General features: G+C 51.3%; 8 protein-coding genes across 8 annotated transcripts; 4 read left to right on the top strand and 4 right to left on the bottom strand.

Annotated features, from left to right (window-relative positions):
• Positions 1-679: 679 nt before the first annotated feature.
• CDV56_102436 (uncharacterized protein) lies at positions 680-2,037 on the bottom strand (the record flags this gene model as incomplete). Its single annotated transcript, XM_026756055.1, has 5 exons — positions 680-762; positions 809-916; positions 985-1,068; positions 1,116-1,645; positions 1,694-2,037. 5 exons carry the CDS (start codon positions 2,035-2,037, stop codon positions 680-682), a joined length of 1,149 nt encoding a protein of 382 aa, XP_026609812.1.
• A 682-nt stretch (positions 2,038-2,719) lies between these two features.
• Positions 2,720-4,240, top strand: CDV56_102141 (glycoside hydrolase family 75 protein; the record flags this gene model as incomplete). The annotated part of the gene is made up of 8 exons (XM_026755760.1): positions 2,720-2,992; positions 3,041-3,106; positions 3,156-3,292; positions 3,348-3,496; positions 3,541-3,774; positions 3,820-3,875; positions 3,978-4,085; positions 4,139-4,240. 8 exons carry the CDS (start codon positions 2,720-2,722, stop codon positions 4,238-4,240), a joined length of 1,125 nt encoding a protein of 374 aa, XP_026609811.1.
• A 627-nt stretch (positions 4,241-4,867) lies between these two features.
• CDV56_101971 (nucleotide triphosphate diphosphatase NUDT15) lies at positions 4,868-5,475 on the bottom strand (the record flags this gene model as incomplete). Its single annotated transcript, XM_026755590.1, has 3 exons — positions 4,868-5,065; positions 5,125-5,330; positions 5,388-5,475. 3 exons carry the CDS (start codon positions 5,473-5,475, stop codon positions 4,868-4,870), a joined length of 492 nt encoding a protein of 163 aa, XP_026609810.1.
• A 1,027-nt stretch (positions 5,476-6,502) lies between these two features.
• On the top strand, positions 6,503-8,933 carry optD (small oligopeptide transporter, OPT family; the record flags this gene model as incomplete). Its single annotated transcript, XM_026755114.1, has 3 exons — positions 6,503-6,671; positions 6,731-8,578; positions 8,638-8,933. 3 exons carry the CDS (start codon positions 6,503-6,505, stop codon positions 8,931-8,933), a joined length of 2,313 nt encoding a protein of 770 aa, XP_026609809.1.
• A 379-nt stretch (positions 8,934-9,312) lies between these two features.
• CDV56_101120 (putative RNA annealing protein Yra1) lies at positions 9,313-11,334 on the bottom strand (the record flags this gene model as incomplete). Its single annotated transcript, XM_026754739.1, has 6 exons — positions 9,313-9,315; positions 9,375-9,645; positions 9,700-9,770; positions 9,824-9,988; positions 11,030-11,059; positions 11,116-11,334. The coding sequence occupies 6 exons, from the start codon at positions 11,332-11,334 to the stop codon at positions 9,313-9,315; spliced, it is 759 nt and encodes a 252-aa protein (XP_026609808.1).
• An 827-nt stretch (positions 11,335-12,161) lies between these two features.
• CDV56_100884 (ESCRT-III subunit protein VPS24) lies at positions 12,162-12,907 on the bottom strand (the record flags this gene model as incomplete). Its single annotated transcript, XM_026754503.1, has 2 exons — positions 12,162-12,800; positions 12,860-12,907. The coding sequence occupies 2 exons, from the start codon at positions 12,905-12,907 to the stop codon at positions 12,162-12,164; spliced, it is 687 nt and encodes a 228-aa protein (XP_026609807.1).
• Positions 12,908-13,602: 695 nt separating this feature from the next.
• Positions 13,603-14,540, top strand: wos2 (Hsp90 cochaperone SBA1; the record flags this gene model as incomplete). Its single annotated transcript, XM_026754237.1, has 4 exons — positions 13,603-13,633; positions 13,833-14,158; positions 14,217-14,396; positions 14,460-14,540. 4 exons carry the CDS (start codon positions 13,603-13,605, stop codon positions 14,538-14,540), a joined length of 618 nt encoding a protein of 205 aa, XP_026609806.1.
• A 964-nt stretch (positions 14,541-15,504) lies between these two features.
• CDV56_100204 (translation machinery-associated protein TMA46) lies at positions 15,505-16,772 on the top strand (the record flags this gene model as incomplete). Its single annotated transcript, XM_026753823.1, has 4 exons — positions 15,505-15,561; positions 15,631-15,648; positions 15,721-16,271; positions 16,340-16,772. 4 exons carry the CDS (start codon positions 15,505-15,507, stop codon positions 16,770-16,772), a joined length of 1,059 nt encoding a protein of 352 aa, XP_026609805.1.
• Positions 16,773-17,409: the final 637 nt, after the last annotated feature.

Below are 17,409 nucleotides of genomic sequence, written 5' to 3'. Positions count from 1 at the left end.
GGGGGGGGGGGGGGGGGGGGGGGGGGGGGGGGGGGGGGGGGGGGGGGGGGGGGGGGGGGGGGGGGGGGGGGGGGGGGGGGGGGGGGGGGGGGGGGGGGGGGGGGGGGGGGGGGGGGGGGGGGGGGGGGGGGGGGGGGGGGGGGGGGGGGGGGGGGGGGGGGGGGGGGGGGGGGGGGGGGGGGGGGGGGGGGGGGGTAGGGTCACTTTGCCGGAGGAGTGCTCGACGGTCATTCCTACTGGGATTGTGTTCAATACAGCGTCGGGGAACTGTCTCACGGATGGCGACGGTGGGAGGGTTGGGTTTGAGTCTTGCAAAGGATCGGAGACGCAGATCTGGCAGGTTAGAGAGGGGAGTCTACGTCCGCTGTCAAGAACGTCGCATTGCCTGACGGCAGGGAGCCAGCTTTCCGTCCACTCATGCACTGGATATCAAGACCAGAAGTGGACGTATGCGATAACTGGGAATCTCAAGAATGAACACACCAAGATGTGCTTGACGGAGGGGAAAGGAATGTTTGAATGTGGGTTCGAACTAGATAGCCAGGTATTCGGTCTGCCCAGTGGTGTGGGCATCGCGCCCAACTAGGCAGGCCCTCAATGACTTGCAGCATAGTATCCGTTTGTGTGACCATTTCCCAATTGAACGGGATTTAAGACTGAAGCCCTCTTGATGGCTCGCTCAAGCCGTAGTCTCAATCGCGCACACTCCATAGACACACGCCCAAGGATCATCACAGTCATCGTCCATCACACATGTTGCTCCTAGCCCTATGTCAGACATGCCCTACATGACGAGGACTTTACTCACCCGCGCAATGACCCTCCCAAGAACAAGTGATGCTCGGATCAACCGCACATTTTCCACTGATACAAGCCCAGGGATCTGAGCATCCGTCACTGTTCGCGCACACGGCACCTAGACGATCAGCTTTGGTTAGATAGTATAGGGGGAAGATGTACCTAAGCAATGCCCCTCCCACTGACAGGTGACCGTGGGATCATAATTGCAAACACCATTGAAGCAGGTCCACGGATCAGAGCACTCGTCGGCATTCGAGCATGTGGCACCTGAGAGCGTCAGCATCAAGCTAGAGTAGGGGTTGAGGTGCACGTACCCGCGCAGTGACCAGTCCACTCACAGGTCGCTGTGGATGTAGGTGCACTAGACGTAGTCCTCGTAGTCGTCCTTGTGGTGCTCGTCCGAGTAGCCATGGTTGTCGATATCCTCGTAGACGTAGACGTAGACGGCTGTCCTAGTCCCGCAGCCTCCTGAATGTCCTTCAACGCTGTCCCGATCTGGATCCGGTAGACGTATGTGTCAATCCCCACGGCTTCACCGCGATAGGCACCGAACTTGGGCTCCGCACGGCCGGGGAAGGTGGTAGCTGGCAGCCTGGTTGTCCCCGTTGTTGAAAAGGTCTGCTTCTCACCATCAAAGTACAATTCCACCCAGCCTGGGGTGGCGGTGTTGATGACCAGACCAATGGAGTACACTGTATTGGTCTGGAGGCGGCGGGACCACTGCGACTCGCGTTTTGCGGTGCTAGATGCCTGGTACTGGAGATTGAGCACTCCATTTTTGAATTCTAATGAGAGGGGAATGTTGGCTCCTCCGTCTTCGGCATTGTTGGCTGCGTACTCCTTGCTAGGGAAGTCAGTAACCCGATCCTCAAAAAAAGGTCAAAAAGGATACAATTGCCAGATCATCAAACTCTCCTCGATCTCGCCGAGTGACAATTGATAGCCAATGTAGTATGTTTGATCTGCTGCCACTTTGTTGGGCAAGGAGTGATACTCGGCTCGAATGTCGCCTTGAATGCGGTGAAAGTGCAGTGCAGATGTTCCCCTTGGATCTGTGCCTAGTTTGATGTAGAGATCATCCGTGTTGGCAGAGACCTTGTCGTCTCGTGCTGCTTCGAGGTTCCTAATCCCAAGGATGGAGGGATCGTCGCCACGCGCAGCCGAGAAATCTATCAGCGATGTGCCCAGGGCATAGGGCAAGCATGCAAGGAGAACGAGGGCTTGTGAGAAAATCATCTTGATATTGATATCAAGCCGTTAATTGCCACACGGCAATCAAAAGACAAGTAGGTTATCGCTTTTATAATTACATTCAACCGTTTACCAAGAGAGGTGCCGGAGATTCATTCGGGGATCCCGGCGAATGCAACAGGAGTGAGCTGATGGACCCAGGCAGGGGTCATTCTAGTCTCCTCAGTGGAGATGCCAGGGACAGTCAATGCGGATCAGACATCGCTTAATACAAAAAGCATGCCAATTGGTCGAATATATGCGCCACGCTCGCTAAGCAGAGACCTGTGGGCATCACGGACTTCACAGTCGCAGTACTAAAGCTTACATTCCTACACACTACAGCCATGGAAGGCAAGAGGGATTCGAACGGCTTCTACAACTATCATCCGGTGACCTCTCGACAAATGGCATCCATTATTTCTTCTATATAAATTAATCATCTCGTTGAGGCAAAACTTTCGGCCCCCAACTTCAGTCCGCGGACTATCAATGCACTGGATACACGCCGTTCTCCATGGACTTGGTCTCAAGACGCAAGGTCGACAAGAGCTGCTTCTAGAGACACATCCAAAGGGACAACTATGCCTCGTAAACTAACCTATAAATACCCAGCTACCTCCGCAGAGATGGGAGTCAGAAGTAAAACACATCCATCCACAGATCCGAGTAGTCTTGTACCTACAGAATGTTGGTCAAATCCTCCCTCGGCCATGTGGCTGCCTCCCTCTTGCTCTTCACGCCCGTCTTGGGCCAAACAGTCGTTGGCTCGGACTACAACAAGCCCTCTGCTGGTCCTCCAGCAAGTTTCTTTGCGGCTGCCACCACAATGCCCGTAGCCGCTTTGCAATCCGCGGCCGCAAAGGCCAGTGCCGTGCCCAAGAGTGCCAAGTATCCGATCAACTTTGACTCGGACTCGCCTACCGCTACCATCCACGCAGACTGGGCTACTTTGCCTACTGTACGTATGTCCCGGGACTGTGGGGACTGTGTGAACTAAAGAATGTAGGGTGCGGCCTATGTCTGGGTTGCTGACATGGATGTCGATTGCGATGGCCTTGATTACCAATGCAAGGTCAGTCATCCTCAAGATGAGATAGGAAACGTATACTGACTCTGCCCAGGGCAATGGTGATGGCCAGGATGCAACCAACTTCGGCGCATTGGCGGCGTACGAGGTGCCGTTTATTGTCATTCCTCAGCATTTCTACAAGGCCTACGAATCCCAACTAACAGGCAACAACGTTGCTGCCGTGATTTGGTACACCCCCTTCCATACTCCATATCCCCAGAGACGATAGCCTGACAATGTCCAGCAATGGCAAAATGTACTATGGTATCTTTGGCGACACGGACGGCGACACCCCCGAGGTCATCGGCGAAGCTTCGTGGCTTATGGCTAGGACGTGCTTCCCTGACGACGATCTCAACGGCAATAACGGACACGTTCCTGCGAATGTTACGTGTAAGATTTCTCCCAGCACGTCTCGAACTTGACTGATTCGCCAGATATCGTCTTCACTGGCGATAACGCCGTCCTCCCCAGCAGCGCCGTCAACGACAATTACATCACCAACTTTACCAAGCTGCGCAGTCTTGGTGATAGTCTTGTCAATGCTCTTGTCTCCCAGCTGGGTCTTTCGGGATCCAAGCCGACTACTACCCTGAAGACTACCACCACTACCAAGACTACAACCACGGCGACGTCTACCGCGACTTGTTCCTGGGCGGGCCACTGCCTCGGTATGCGCTACTATACCGTTTGAAGGAAAATGCTAAGGTGTCTAGGTACCTCCTGCTCCTCGGACAACGAATGCTCGGACCCCTTTGCTTGCATCAACGGAGTATGCAATTACGATCCCACGGAAACATGTCAATGGGAAGGACACTGCCTAGGTTTGGATTTGCAATTCTGAGTCGGAGAACCGTTATTGATACGATTCTAGCATCTTCTTGCTCGTCTGACAGCCAGTGCTCTGACCCCTGGGCTTGTATCGACGGTGCCTGTGCCGTTGATCCAAGCATCACCTGCTCCTGGGAGGGACATTGCCAGGGTATGTTGATGCTGATCCAGTGGCAAATGCTGTAGATTGCTGATGTTTTGTAGGAGCCACTTGCCTCACCGATGATGAATGTGATGACCCATGGTCTTGTGTTTATGGAGTGTGCGCTACGGATCCAAGTTCATGATGGGGTGATAGCAGGTTGATACTGTAGCTTTGCGGTTACTGGGTTGTGTGAAGTGCAGTATATGCCTAGCACACTGAATCCTAGTGATTACTTAGCTCTTTTGTAGATGCCCGTATGCAAATCAATTTATGTGCAGGTATCTCATTGTGTGGTTGTGTGAACTAAAACCTGTTCTACGATCTCTGTAGCGTTGCCCTTACCAGGAAGCTAAGAACATGGATGATATAGTATGTATCTCGAGGGCTGGAGGGAACTCGCCTTGATAAAAAGTGGTAGTAATATCAGGATCCTTAAAGACTTTGATAGCCATCTTCTCCCCACACAATAACCCGAAAAGAAAACAAAAGGCATAGTAAGACAGTGACAGGAAACATCCATATCATCCTTGAGGCTGATAATCGCTAACATATCACTATGGCCCTACATGAAGCTCAGCCGTTTTCCGTCGATATCAAATACTTGTTCGAGAATAGAAATGTGAACTTCGGTATATTATCCGAAATACGAGCTATCTTCGAATCTCTGCCCATCATCCTAGTTGCATGTTTGATTTTCATAACTGGATATTGTATGTACGCCCCTTAGACTTTGAAGGGGTGACTGGGTGAGTAACCTTTCGGTAACTTGCCGTCAAGAATGAAAAGTACTATTCTTGCGCAGACGCATAACTCTTCCTCGGGTCAAAGGCCGGCCGTTGTCGGAAGAGATTGAGGAGAGGAATGAATAGCCTTGGCTGGTCATCGCTGGTCTCCATTCCCTCAGTCTGCACCTGCTTGTCGAACCACAACCGAACATCCTCCCAGCTTATCCACCGCCATTCGTCACACTTCTCGGGCTCCAGTATCTGAAGCCAGGAATCAGTACGGAGAGCCTCATGGACAAGGCCGGATGATTCCAACTCACCTGGGGCTGTGCGGTATCGTCCTTGACAATGGCACCGACATACACAGTAATATAGTGCTTTCCTTCGGCCTCCATGACATCGTTCGTAACAGTCAGGAAACGAACGTCGTGAATCGGGAGGCCTGTCTCTTCGAGTACTTCCCGTACTGCGCAGGATTCGAAGGATTCGCCAAATTCAAGATGGCCGCCAGGAAATGCCCAGGTGCCTGTTCCGATATCAGTATCTGCTCAAGATACAGGAGAAAGTTAAAAGGCAGAAGTACCTGCACCATGGCTTCCCTTCCTCTTGCCCAGAATAATCTTCCCTTCCCTGTTCAGGATGACAACTCCAACTCCTACTCTTGGATTCATCGTGAGCAGTCCACAGCAAAGATTCGTGTACGGACTTGACGATGTTCGAAACGCAGGTGTGGCTTTTATGTGAAATGTCTCAACACAGCCTTCGGGTGAGTCATACGAGTCAAGGCTGGGAGGTGATGCTCACCTACTTCTCAGCTATGGTCGAGACAAATCAGAATGCAGATACGGCTATCGATGACCGAATGCAAATTCGTTTAATATTGATTGATGATATTGAAGTTGGGAGATGCGTGTGTTTGTTGGAGATGACCTTGAAGGCAATGCATACAAATCAAACATCCCCAACTGTCTCAATAATAAAGAACCTCCGCTCACGATCATCTCCTCATCTCCTCATCTCATGCCTTCATCTCATGCATGGCTATCTTGGCCATCTGGAATATCTTTGAGCATGGCGAATTTGCTATACCAATCAGCAAGCCGGTAATCCTCGAATCATTGGCGAGAACAGTTGGAGAATTTGTTATCACTTGCCCTACACTGTTGTCGGCCATCTCCCGCCCTGCTTTTCCCCTATCAAGCAAGGTACTGCATTCCTTATCAATGCAACCTGATAACGAGCAATGTCGGACTTCAATATCCTCGCCGTGGGATGTGGAGACTGGCGACATACTCGGGGAGCTTCATTATCATATTTCCTGCCCTGCAGCTGGTGTCCTGAAAACAAGCGCAGGAATCTGGAGGGAATGTGCGGCCAGATTCACTTCGCATTTCTATGATAATGGTATACAATTACGAAAATGCAGCGCCTGTGTGTTACTTCGATTTGCGTATCCTCGCCATGTATCCTGCCGCGCCATGGCCTTCCAGTCGAGATGCAACATGCCTTATCTTTGTTGACCCCGCATTGTAATCGAGTCTGGCTAGACGCAGATGGGCAGGTCAAGCTTCGTGGTCAAGGCTTAAAAGAGAGAGAGATTCGGGCCAAATCATTATATCTTTTTACCTTTGCATCAATCGTCAATTGGCGGGCCTTGACGAAGAGTTTGCGCCCTGCTTGAAAGCATCAACAATCACCATGGCTTCTAAAGAGCAAGCTCTGGATCATATTGTCAAGACATCTCACGCCGCAGACGATCCAGAGGTAGAGATCGGCCGCCTGGGTGAACTTGAGGTTGATCTCGACTCCACCTTGAAGGAGGACCAGGAGTATGACTACGAATCCGAACACTCCCCCTTTGCTGAAGGTGTGTTTGTCGTGTGCGCTTTGAATACTAGATTCTCGACTCATTCCAAAGATGCATAGTCCGAGCAGTTGTTCCTGAAACTGATGACCCACACATGCCTGCCAATACGCTCCGCATGTGGGTGCTCGGCGTCGTCTTTACCATTCTGGGTTCTGGGATCAATCAATTCTTCTCCCTCCGTTACCCATCTGTGCACATAGTCTCGCTTGTTGCAGAGCTGCTTGCCTATCCATGTGGTGTCTTTCTCGCCAAAGTACTGCCCATAATGACGATTAATTGCGGACGGTTGGGTTCTTACTGCATAAATCCAGATCACCATTTCAATATCAAGGAACATGCCATCATCGTGATCATGAGTAATGTCTCTTTCGGATACGGCAGTGCCGACGCGACCAACATCATTCAAGCCTCCAGCTCTAACTTTTACAACTTTGGTCTCAAAGCGGGCTTCTCGGTCCTTGTTGTGATCTGCGCGCAGCTCTTAGGGTTCGGAATCGCTGGTTTGGCCGCGCCATGGCTCGTGGAGCCCGCGAGCATTATCTGGCCGGCTGTTCTATCGAACTGTGCAATGCTGGAAACTCTCCATTCTCGCGCCAACTCAGTGGCGAATGGATGGAAGATCTCTCGCTTGCGCTTCTTTCTGTATGTCACCGCAGCCGGTTTCGTGTGGTACTTCTTTCCCGGGCTCATTTTCACGGCCCTATCCTATTTTACCTGGATCTGCTGGATTGCGCCCAAAAACGTTGTTGTCAATCAGCTTTTCGGCATGCAGACGGGACTTGGCTTGAGTCCCATCACCTTCGATTGGAGCCAGGTAGCGTACAACACGAATCCACTTCTGTCTCCATCTTGGGCAGCCGTCAACGTTTTTGCGGGCTTCGCAATCTTCTTCTGGGGTGTCGTTCCTGCTCTCTACTACACGAACACTTGGTTTACTGCTTACCTTCCAATGATGACGGCGGACGTCTACGATCGGACAGGAGCCGTCTACAACACAACCCGAGTGGTTAGCTCCCAGAACACCCTGGACATCGATGCTTACAAGCAGTACTCGCCTCCGTATCTAGGCGCCACATTCGCGTTCGTTTACGGACTCGCCTTCGCGTCCATCACGTCAGTTCTTACTCACATTGCAGTCTGGCATAGGAGCGACATCTGGGCTGCCCTAAAGGGCAAAAACAGGTTAGACATCCATGCCCGGCTCATGAAATCCTACAGGAAAACTCCTTGGTACTGGTATGCCGCAGTCATTGTGGTGGTGACCGCCCTCGCCATTGTGCTGGTCGAGGTCTACGAAACAAAACTCCCCGTCTACGGCGTGTTCCTGGCCCTCGTCATCCCAGCCCTCTACATGGTGCCCTGCGGAATCGTCCAGGGAATCACCAACGTCGACGCAAACCAGCTCAATGTCCTCAGCGAGTTCATCGGTGGCTACATGTTCGAAGGCAAGCCCCTGGCCAACATGCTCTTCAAGATCCTCAGCACCGACGTGGTCGGCCAAGGCGTCTACTTCGCCATGGACATGAAACTGGGCCACTACCTGAAGATCCCTCCCCGGCTGCTGTTCGTCGCCCAGGGGACCGCCACCGTTCTCGGAGCCCTGACCCAGGCCGGCGTCACCCTCTGGATGCTCGGCAACATCGACGGCATCTGCACCGCGGACCAACCAGACGGCTTCTCCTGCCCCAACGGCCGAACCGTGTACTCATCCTCCGTCATCTGGGGCCTCGTCGGCCCGCGACGCCTCTACTCCGCCGGCAAGATCTACTCGCCTCTCCTGCACTTCTTCTGGATCGGCGCCCTCGCGCCAGTAGCCACGTACTTCCTGTACAGGTCCACCAAGCGCAGCATCTTCAAGTCCGTGAATTGGCCTCTCATCTTCGTGGGCACATGGAACGTTCCGCCGGGTAAGTCGCCAGACTTCAATGCCGCAGTGCAAGCAGCTACTTACTGATGGGTTCCCAAGCAACTGGTATCAACTATTCCAGCTGGGCGCTCGTCAACTTCGCCTTCAATCATGTCATCAAGCGCCGCTTCTTTGCTTGGTGGACGAAATACAACTACGTCCTCGCCGCGGCTCTCGACACCGGCCTTGCACTTAGCGGCATCGTCATCTTCTTCTGTATCTCGTACCCTGGTGCCGTGTTCCCCGACTGGTGGGGGAACACAGTATACCTCAACACTGCGGATGGACTCGGTGTCGCCTGGAAACCGATGCCGGATGTGGGTTACTTTGGTCCCCCGAACGGAACTTGGACTTGACGTTAAGTATCTCTCTACAGCGGTTACAAGGATTCTACGCGGGATGGCAAACATTTGCCGAGTCAACTAGGTCATTTCTGTTGCAATCATCGGACGAAGCTCGTTGAGAAATTATTGAATACATCCAGACTTCCTCGAAGTTTCCCATTAAAAACCAGCTGAAAACTACCACATCAAGTAATAGAGGAATAAAACAATGCCGAGAGAAGAATCGCGTTAATGGAACAATTAAAAGAAAGAATCCGAAAAAGTGGCTTGGGAAAGAAAGCGGTCGAGCAAACCGGTTTTCCCGGAAGACCTTGCCAAAAGGCGGTCGGTTCAGTCAATAGAAGAGTGACCTGCCCCTCCTCGAGAAAGATTGAGATACATCACGAAGCATTTACTGCACGAAGGGTCAGTGTCTGCACGTTCAGAGAGACCAAAGGGACCAGGCAAGCTTACAGAAATCTCGGCCATTCCAAGATCCTCACCACCCGTAGCAGGCTGCTGAGCAGTGCCATTCGTAGCGGCAGGCGCATTGGCATCTGTGGGGCCAGCATTCTCGGTGCTGGCGAAGTAGTCAACCATCTCGGCATCGAGCTCCTCGACGGACTTCGGCTTAGGACGGTTCGAGCTACGGGCACCACCACGGCGACCGCGGCGGGCGCCACGGCCTCGAGTGGTGTTGGCCGCCTTGGCTGCTGTGGCAGGCTTGGGCTGAGATTTGACTTGACTGTTTGAGATTAGCAGAAGATCATCAAAAAGACGACAAAGAGTAAAAACTTACGCGACACGCTCTCCAAGAGGCTTCGGTGCTGGCACACTGGGAGCGTGGGAAGCGTCAACCACTACTTCGATCTATGAAGAATTAGAGACGATCAGAATGAAAGAGATGGCAAAGCGTCTCTCACCTTCATCGGTCTTCCATCAACAAGCAGACCATTCAACTCCTTGGCAGCCTTGGCAGCTGTGTCGGGTTTGCTGAAGACAATGGAAGCAATACCACGGCTGGTGCCGTTCTGGTTGTAAGTGAGCATCACTCGCTTGACGGGGCCTGCGGATTTTGAGAAATATTCCTAATGGACAGGAAAGATGATCAGTACTGCAGTCAAAATCAAGTCGCGTCAACCTGGTAACGACGGCGGCATGAACGAAACATCGACAATTGCGCACAACGGCCCCCAACTCGGTAGCAAAGAGCATCAGCGAGCACATAGCGTTAGCGTTATATTCCACTGGGAACCCATATTTCCACCTTTACGATCATGAAACCCAAGACCATTGTGGAATCCGTATTAATCTTCGCAGCACAATCCCCTTCAAATAATGACTGGACGTTTGATCCCTCCATGGCATGAACCGACCTCAGCAACCATTCAGAGCAGGAGTGGACGAATGCATGTCAGTGCCCTGCTGCGATGCAGGTATCAAGCGTCCATGCTTATAAGGCGACTTGCCATCAACGAAGTATGACAGTTCCATGGCTGAAAATCCAAGCAGGAACAGAAAAGTTCCGATGCGACCCCCAGTTTGCCCACAAGTCATATATAGTAGAGTTCAAAAAAAAAACTCTAGGTAAGGCTGCTAGATCCTCAAGATTTATTGCGAGTGTGTCTCCTGCCCTAATAAACCGACGCACTTCACAAATAAATCGTGGTACCCGATGAGGCTTTTGATTTCATTGCAAAGCCTTGCCTGCTGCTGTTGTTTGCTGATGCGCTCGCTGATGCCCCTTCCGTGCAGTGCGAAATCAAACGGGTGGCGAAACCGAAAAGTTTCGCCGGGAAAGGTATTTCAAAGCTCCGAGCACAGTCTGCAGCGTGGTGATGGAAGCGTATTGCTGATAACGCAAATTCGCAACTCAAGCTAACACGCTTCTCGCAAGACTCCGGCAAAACTCGACCTCGACCGTCATGTAGCACCAGTTTATGAAATGCTCGTAGATAAAAGACGGGAAGGAGTAGGTGCCTGTGCAGCGGACCCAGCAATCACCACGAAGTTGTAAAAGCGACGTGGTGACGGGTCCGAACGCGAATGGAAGCCGTTGACGCCTCGAAGGTCTCGAAAAACAGACATGGCGATAGAAACCCAAGGCGAAGGCCTCTCGATCAACATACCTTGATATTGCCCTCATTCACATCGGAGGGCTTAGAGAAGTTAGTAAATCTGCGCATTGCCAACCTCAGGGCGTGAGAAGACTTACCAAGCCGCTGACCATGATCTTGCTCTCCGTTGCGACCGGGTGTCCACCCTGAGCCCCCTTCGCAACAGGTTTGGCGGGCCTTGCATTCTTCTTCACTCCTCCAACTGGAACGGCAGCACTGCCAGGCTTTGAAGCGGCTGGACGACGAGTGCGGCGACGAGCGTTTTGACGACGGTTGACGAGAATCTCGTCGAGAGACTTGTCCAGCTTGCCAGACATTGTTGCTGAACTCAAATGAGTGATCAGAATTGGAGAGTGAGAGGTTCAGAAGATTCACGGAATTGCGACCGTGACAGATGATGAGCCGTCTAAGCGGTTCGAGGCTTTGACAAAGAGGCAGGAGAATAGGCTCAAAAGTTGTGAGTAGTCGCTATTGAGCTCAGAATATTAATTGTTGAGACAATTATGGATGTATATGATTAAGAAGCGAGACGCGTTGATGGGGTGATGCAAGATGATGGAGGGTTGAGATTGATGGACGACAGGAAGTTACGGATACGCAAGGGCGGTCGCTCTCAGAGAAGAGGGAGGGAGGGAGGCTGTGTCTCGTTTGACGCTAGGCCGCATATGGAGGCGGGATGTTGGTGCCTTAGACATCAGGATTTGGCCATACAAACTGAAACGTGCTATCATCATCATCATCAATATTATCATTGCCATCATTGAATCTCATGACGATTCATCGACCTCTATTCTCAGCAGTTGAACGCAGCGTCATATTGGCTATGAATAACATGATGCCTCGCAATCACTGTTGGGAGGTCAATCATAGGACTCATAGATCACTGATTTGGAGTTAAACTACCACAATATATAGAGTCATTATCATGAGCAAAATAGAATAGTATATCCGAGTCAGTTGCTGCTCCTAGGCCCAGCCTTGACACATTGCAATAAGAAAAGGGTACCTAATGACAAACGCCGAACTCTCGCTCTACCCGAACTCCCTGGGAGAACGCACAACTACATCAATAACAAAGGACACCGTGTGTTCGAATCAACACACACTTAAGAACATCAGCCTGAAGTGACCAGTTCCTAAACAATCAGCTTTTCAGAGCTTCCAATCGACCCCTCATTTGTTCCAGGGCCGCTTCTTGATCTTCAATCTGGTCCTCAATAGCCGGTTCTCCTTCTGCCGGTTCTTCGGTTTTGACGTCTCCGGCCTGGGAAAGCTTGCCCTGCAAAATCTCCTGTAGAACCTTGTCGACCTCCGCCTCAGCTTCATCTTCTTCGTCTTCATAGAGCTCATTGTTGGGTATCGCGTCGTCCACCATCTCCTCAATGATACCAGCACGCACCAGTTCCGTTGCAAGTTGACGCATGGTTCCTGTCAATTCAGGCAACCGGACCAATGTATTGACATCCTTCATGATTCCTGTCGACTTCTTCAGACTGCCTTGGATCTTACGCATCGAAAACGCCTCATTCACTTGCATCTGGACACTTTGAAGCTGGGCTCGACTCGTGGTCAGACGGGCGGACTGTTTGCGGATCCGGACCAGCTCCCGCGCAAAGGTCTTTGTTTCAGCAGTAGCCTGTTTTGCCTGCGAAGGATTTCGCTGAGCTCTGCGCGACGCATTCACGATGTATTGCCGTGTCTTGCTTTCCAGAGTCCTCAACTGGGCAATGTCGCGGTCTAATTGTCGGGTATTGGCACGGATAAGTTGGTTGCATTTCCTCATCTAAAACAGGAAAGTCAAATCAGCACACATGGGTAGCTAGTCGTCATCAATAATTGTACCTGTGCTTGAGGATCTGGACCGAAGAATACTGCCTTCAGAGTCTCCATGGTCAAGAGGCACTCTGTGACGTTCCAGGATTATCTTCCTCGGATATTTCGTTCTTGTAGACTGGATATAGGTAAATTTATAAAATATAAGCAAGAGCTCACGTCTTCGTGAGCGCCCAAGACTACGTTGTCGCAAAAGGCATCAAGCTATGTTCAGGAACTTGATCGTCACTGTAAGTGGGGTACCGATCCGGCAGGGCGTTGGAACGGGTTGCGCAAGGCGAATGCAGATGATAAGATAACAGACTGCCAATGTGAGGACGCCAAGGAGAATTATATGGTAACTGAACTAATAAGAGCTGTGACTTGAAAACTGTGTATCGGGAATACTTTTGACCAAGATTGGGGTGACTATCGTCAACAGATTGAGGAATCCGGCACTTCCCCATGTGATTAGTCAGCAAGCCCAAGTTCCAAGTTGGATGCAAATCAAGCCTCAGGCACACCAGAGACCGCAAACAGAGCAAACAGCAGGCGGCCGCTGTAAGAGAGTTCCAGTACTTTCTAGCACCACTTCTGGAGGGATGGCCTGCGCTAACCTCAGCTGGATTCATCACCAGTCTTTCTAGCCCCAGGTCCTTCTACCTATTGTCAGCTCTAACTTCACTTTCCTCTCAGCACTAGACCTTCACATCTGTTACCTATCATCTTCCTCGTCCTCTCTCTTCCCAGTATTCTATCTAACTCAGATCAAGATGCCTGAAACACCTCAACTTACTCCTGAAGGTACGTTCGCTTGTGGTCACTCCGTTCCACCTTCCCCGCCTCGGGTTGTGTTGCTGGTCTCTGAGTCTGAGTTCAATTGCAACACAAACACTCGAGCCTCAATGCGTTTGTATCTGCCGCATTCTGAAAACGCTCAAGCTATCACTTGGTCCTTGGAGCTGTTGAGATGGTAAAGCATTGCTGACGAATGCCTGTGCAGTCACATGGGCCCAGCGCTCTTCCAGCTCGGACCCCGAGCGCAACTACCTCTACGTCAACATCAAGACCCCGGATGTCGCGAAGTCGGCCGCGGATCTCAAGATCACCGCCAACAATGTCTCATTCACCGGAGAATCCAAGAAGGGCGTAAAATACCACGTCTCTCTCGACTTATATGCCGAGATTGACCCCGAAAACAGCAAGGTCAACCACACTGACCGCGAGGTTGAGCTGGTATTGCGGAAGAAGGAGCTAAAGGAGGAGTACTGGCCCCGTCTGGTGAAGGACACACAGAAACTCCATTTCTTGAAGACAGATTTCGACAAGGTATGACACTAATTGCCGTGAATCTTGGCGGAAGAGGACAGCTGCTAACAATTTCTAGTGGGTTGACGAGGATGAGCAAGACGAAGCAGGCGATGATGACTACGCAAACAACTTTGGTGGATTCGAGGGTCTTGACCAGGGCGGACTTGGAAACATTGATTTCTCCAAGCTCGGTGCAGACCTTGGTGGTGGTGCCGAGGGAGCCGAGGGCGCCGAAGTTGTTGAGGGCGAAGAATCGGTAAGTCATTTTGATGCGAGCACTTGAAAACCGTATGCATCAGCTTTGCTAATATCTTATCAGGATGAGGAAATGCCCGAGCTCGAGGGTGACAGCAAGGCCGAGGGAGAGGCCAAGTCCTCCAAGATCCAGGAAGTCTCTTAGAGTATGATGGAAAGGAGCGTGGTGATCATCCGCGAAAGCTGAATGCTGAAACATCTATATGAACAAAATCGCTCTACCACGAATGAGCTTTACTCATTTCCGACTATAAAATGAGGCTTAACGAGGCTGAGTATACCGTTGGCGACTGATCAGGGGAGACCTGAGATGCATGATCAGTGGACGATAATGTCTCAGACATACTGCAAGCTCTTTTTGAATGATATAATGAGATACGCTTCGCGCTATTGAATTATTCCGCCCGATAAGTTGAGGTACTCTCAGGCTAGTTCTGCCATAGCTGAAACAGCTATGGCCAAGCGTAAATTCGTCGCAGTATATTAGAAGTAACAGCGTTGGTCGTATGGTGCATCAGACAAGTCATGATGTCCTAAAGCCTCATAGATACACACCTGAATTTTCAGGCCCTTTGAAGAGGTCGTGGATATCTAAATTATGATGCTGAGAGACATTTCTCACCAAAATCCACTGAGAGATGGGAATAGAGAGTACCCGACTCTTCGGTACGAGTATTGTCCTTGACAATTCATTTGGCAAAAACAGAAATCAAAAATTGGTCCGACTTGGTCGAGTCGAGGTTTGCTCGACCGCATTCTGGGCGTCGAAACTCATTGGCGGAGAGAAGCCGAAGGTTGTGCCGCCACATTCCTCTGGAAACCCACATCCTCTCTTGAAAATGTGGAGGGACTCGAAACCAAGATCTTTCTGACTTCACCAACTCTCACGATCGTTGCACACGCCACATTTGAGGTGTCAACCAACTTCTGTCTGTCAAGGCGCTTGGATTGACCCTCTTCTTCTCTGTCGTTATATATCTTCGGTCGATTTAGCTCTTCAGCCTCGATTGACTGAGAAGGAGCCCGCCGCCACCGCCATACTCGGCGCGCGATTTGTTTCTGTTTTCATAGACGTTTTGCAAATAGACAATCACAAGAACATCGCCAAAATGCCGCCAAAGAAGCCCGAGCCGGCCAAGAAGAAAAAGACCACGGTCGAGGACAAGGTTCGTGCTGACGCTGAATGATGAATAGTCCTGAAAATGATGTACTGACTCTTTTTCTTAACTCAACAGACCTTTGGCATGAAAAACGTACGTTACGAATTTTCGGAGACTCTATCGTGCCGTAACTATTGAAAACCTAGCTGACTGAATATTCTTTAGAAAAAAGGTGGTTCCGCGAAGAAGCAGATAGCACAGCTCCAGGCCCAAGCAGCACACAACAAGACCGCCGAGGCCAAGAAGAAGGAGGCTGAGAAGGCCCGTCGTGAAGCCGAGAAGAAAGCCGCTGAGGCAGCGAAGAAGGAAGCAGCAGACCTGTTCAAGCCCGTGCAGGTTCAGAAGGTTCCTTTCGGTGTCGACCCCAAGACTGTCCTGTGTGTCTTCTTCAAGCAAGGCAACTGTGAAAAGGGAAAGAAGTGCAAGTTCAGTCACGATCCGAATGTTGAGCGGAAAGCGGCCAAGAAGGATCTCTACACCGATTCTCGAGATGTGAAGTCTGCGGAGGAGGAGGCGAAGAAGGGCGACACGATGGACCAGTGGGACGAAGAGAAACTTCGCAAAGTTGTTCTCAGCAAGCACGGCAATCCTCGGACAACTACCGAGAAGGTTTGCAAGTTCTTCATTGAGGCGGTCGAGAACCAGAAGTACGGTTGGTTCTGGGTTTGTCCCAATGGAGGCGACAAGTGCATGTACAAACACAGCTTGCCGCCTGGGTATGTTTCTCGGTGTAGTTTTTCCAGCATTGTCAGCATTGTACGATGAAGCTAACACTGTCATGTAGTTTCGTGTTAAAGACAAAGGAGCAGAGAGCTGCTGAAAAGGCTTTGATGGACAAGTCTCCGTTGAACACGCTAACCTTGGAGGACTGGCTCGAATCAGAACGCCACAAGCTCACCGGCAGCCTGACACCAGTGACCCCCGAGACCTTCGCCAAGTGGAAGAAGGAGCGTCTGGATAAGAAGGCTGCAGAGGAACAGGCCCGCAAGGCCAAGGAAGCCACAGGTCGTGCTCTGTTCGAGAGTGGCAACTGGCGTGCGGAGGAGGAGAGCGAGGACGAGGACGAAGACGACGGCACCTGGAACCTTGAAGCCCTGCGGCGGGAGACCGAACGACTACGGGAGAAGAAAGAAGAGGAACGTCTTGCCCGATTGGCTGGTACTTCGGTCACACCATCTTCGAACGACGAGACCGTTGCCCAAGAGGGCGAAGGCTGAGTCGATGCGGCTCACCCAAGATAACAACAACTTGGGCTTTCGAATTCGGGCATGGCACCTCCCACATTGGAACCGGCGTTCCAGGCGGATGTCCGGGCCCGTGATGGTGATCGTGTTGATGGATGGGTTGATACAATGCTGTTTATTGGCGGTTCGCTCGACAGGCCAAATAATCGCTTTGTGTTGATATCCAGGACCGAATATCTGCCGGTTGGGCGTTGACGCTCTGTCCTCTGTCATTTCCATACGTGCTCCTGTGCAGCCACAGGTTCTGGGACAGATGTCCTAGTGCATGTATGGAAGGGCAGGGACAGAAGGCGACACACGATCGACGCAAATCATGTGTGACGGATGAGTGGATGCAGAAAACAGAGGCTGGCATTCTGTGATGCCGTTTTTGTACGTAGAAAATGATTTTTGACTAGATTTAGCGCTACATATCAATGCTTCCCATCAACCGCTTTAGATCCCCATCCGTCAAGGTCAATGGAGTCGACCAGCAACTGGCTAGGACTCGATTTGTAGAGAGAACGAGTCTTCCGTATTGATATCAAGAAGTGTCTACAATGACGCCTTCTGCCGCGCCAAGCCATTCTCAAACATCAACTGCACAACATCCTGCGCGACCCCCCACGAT

The sequence above is a fragment of the Aspergillus thermomutatus genome (genome assembly GCF_002237265.1).
Source record: "Aspergillus thermomutatus strain HMR AF 39 chromosome Unknown NODE_410, whole genome shotgun sequence".
In the NCBI taxonomy this organism is placed as follows: Eukaryota; Fungi; Ascomycota; class Eurotiomycetes; order Eurotiales; family Aspergillaceae; genus Aspergillus; species Aspergillus thermomutatus.
The sequence above is the reverse complement of the archived record's forward strand: the minus strand, read 5'-3'. Positions and strand labels throughout refer to the sequence as shown.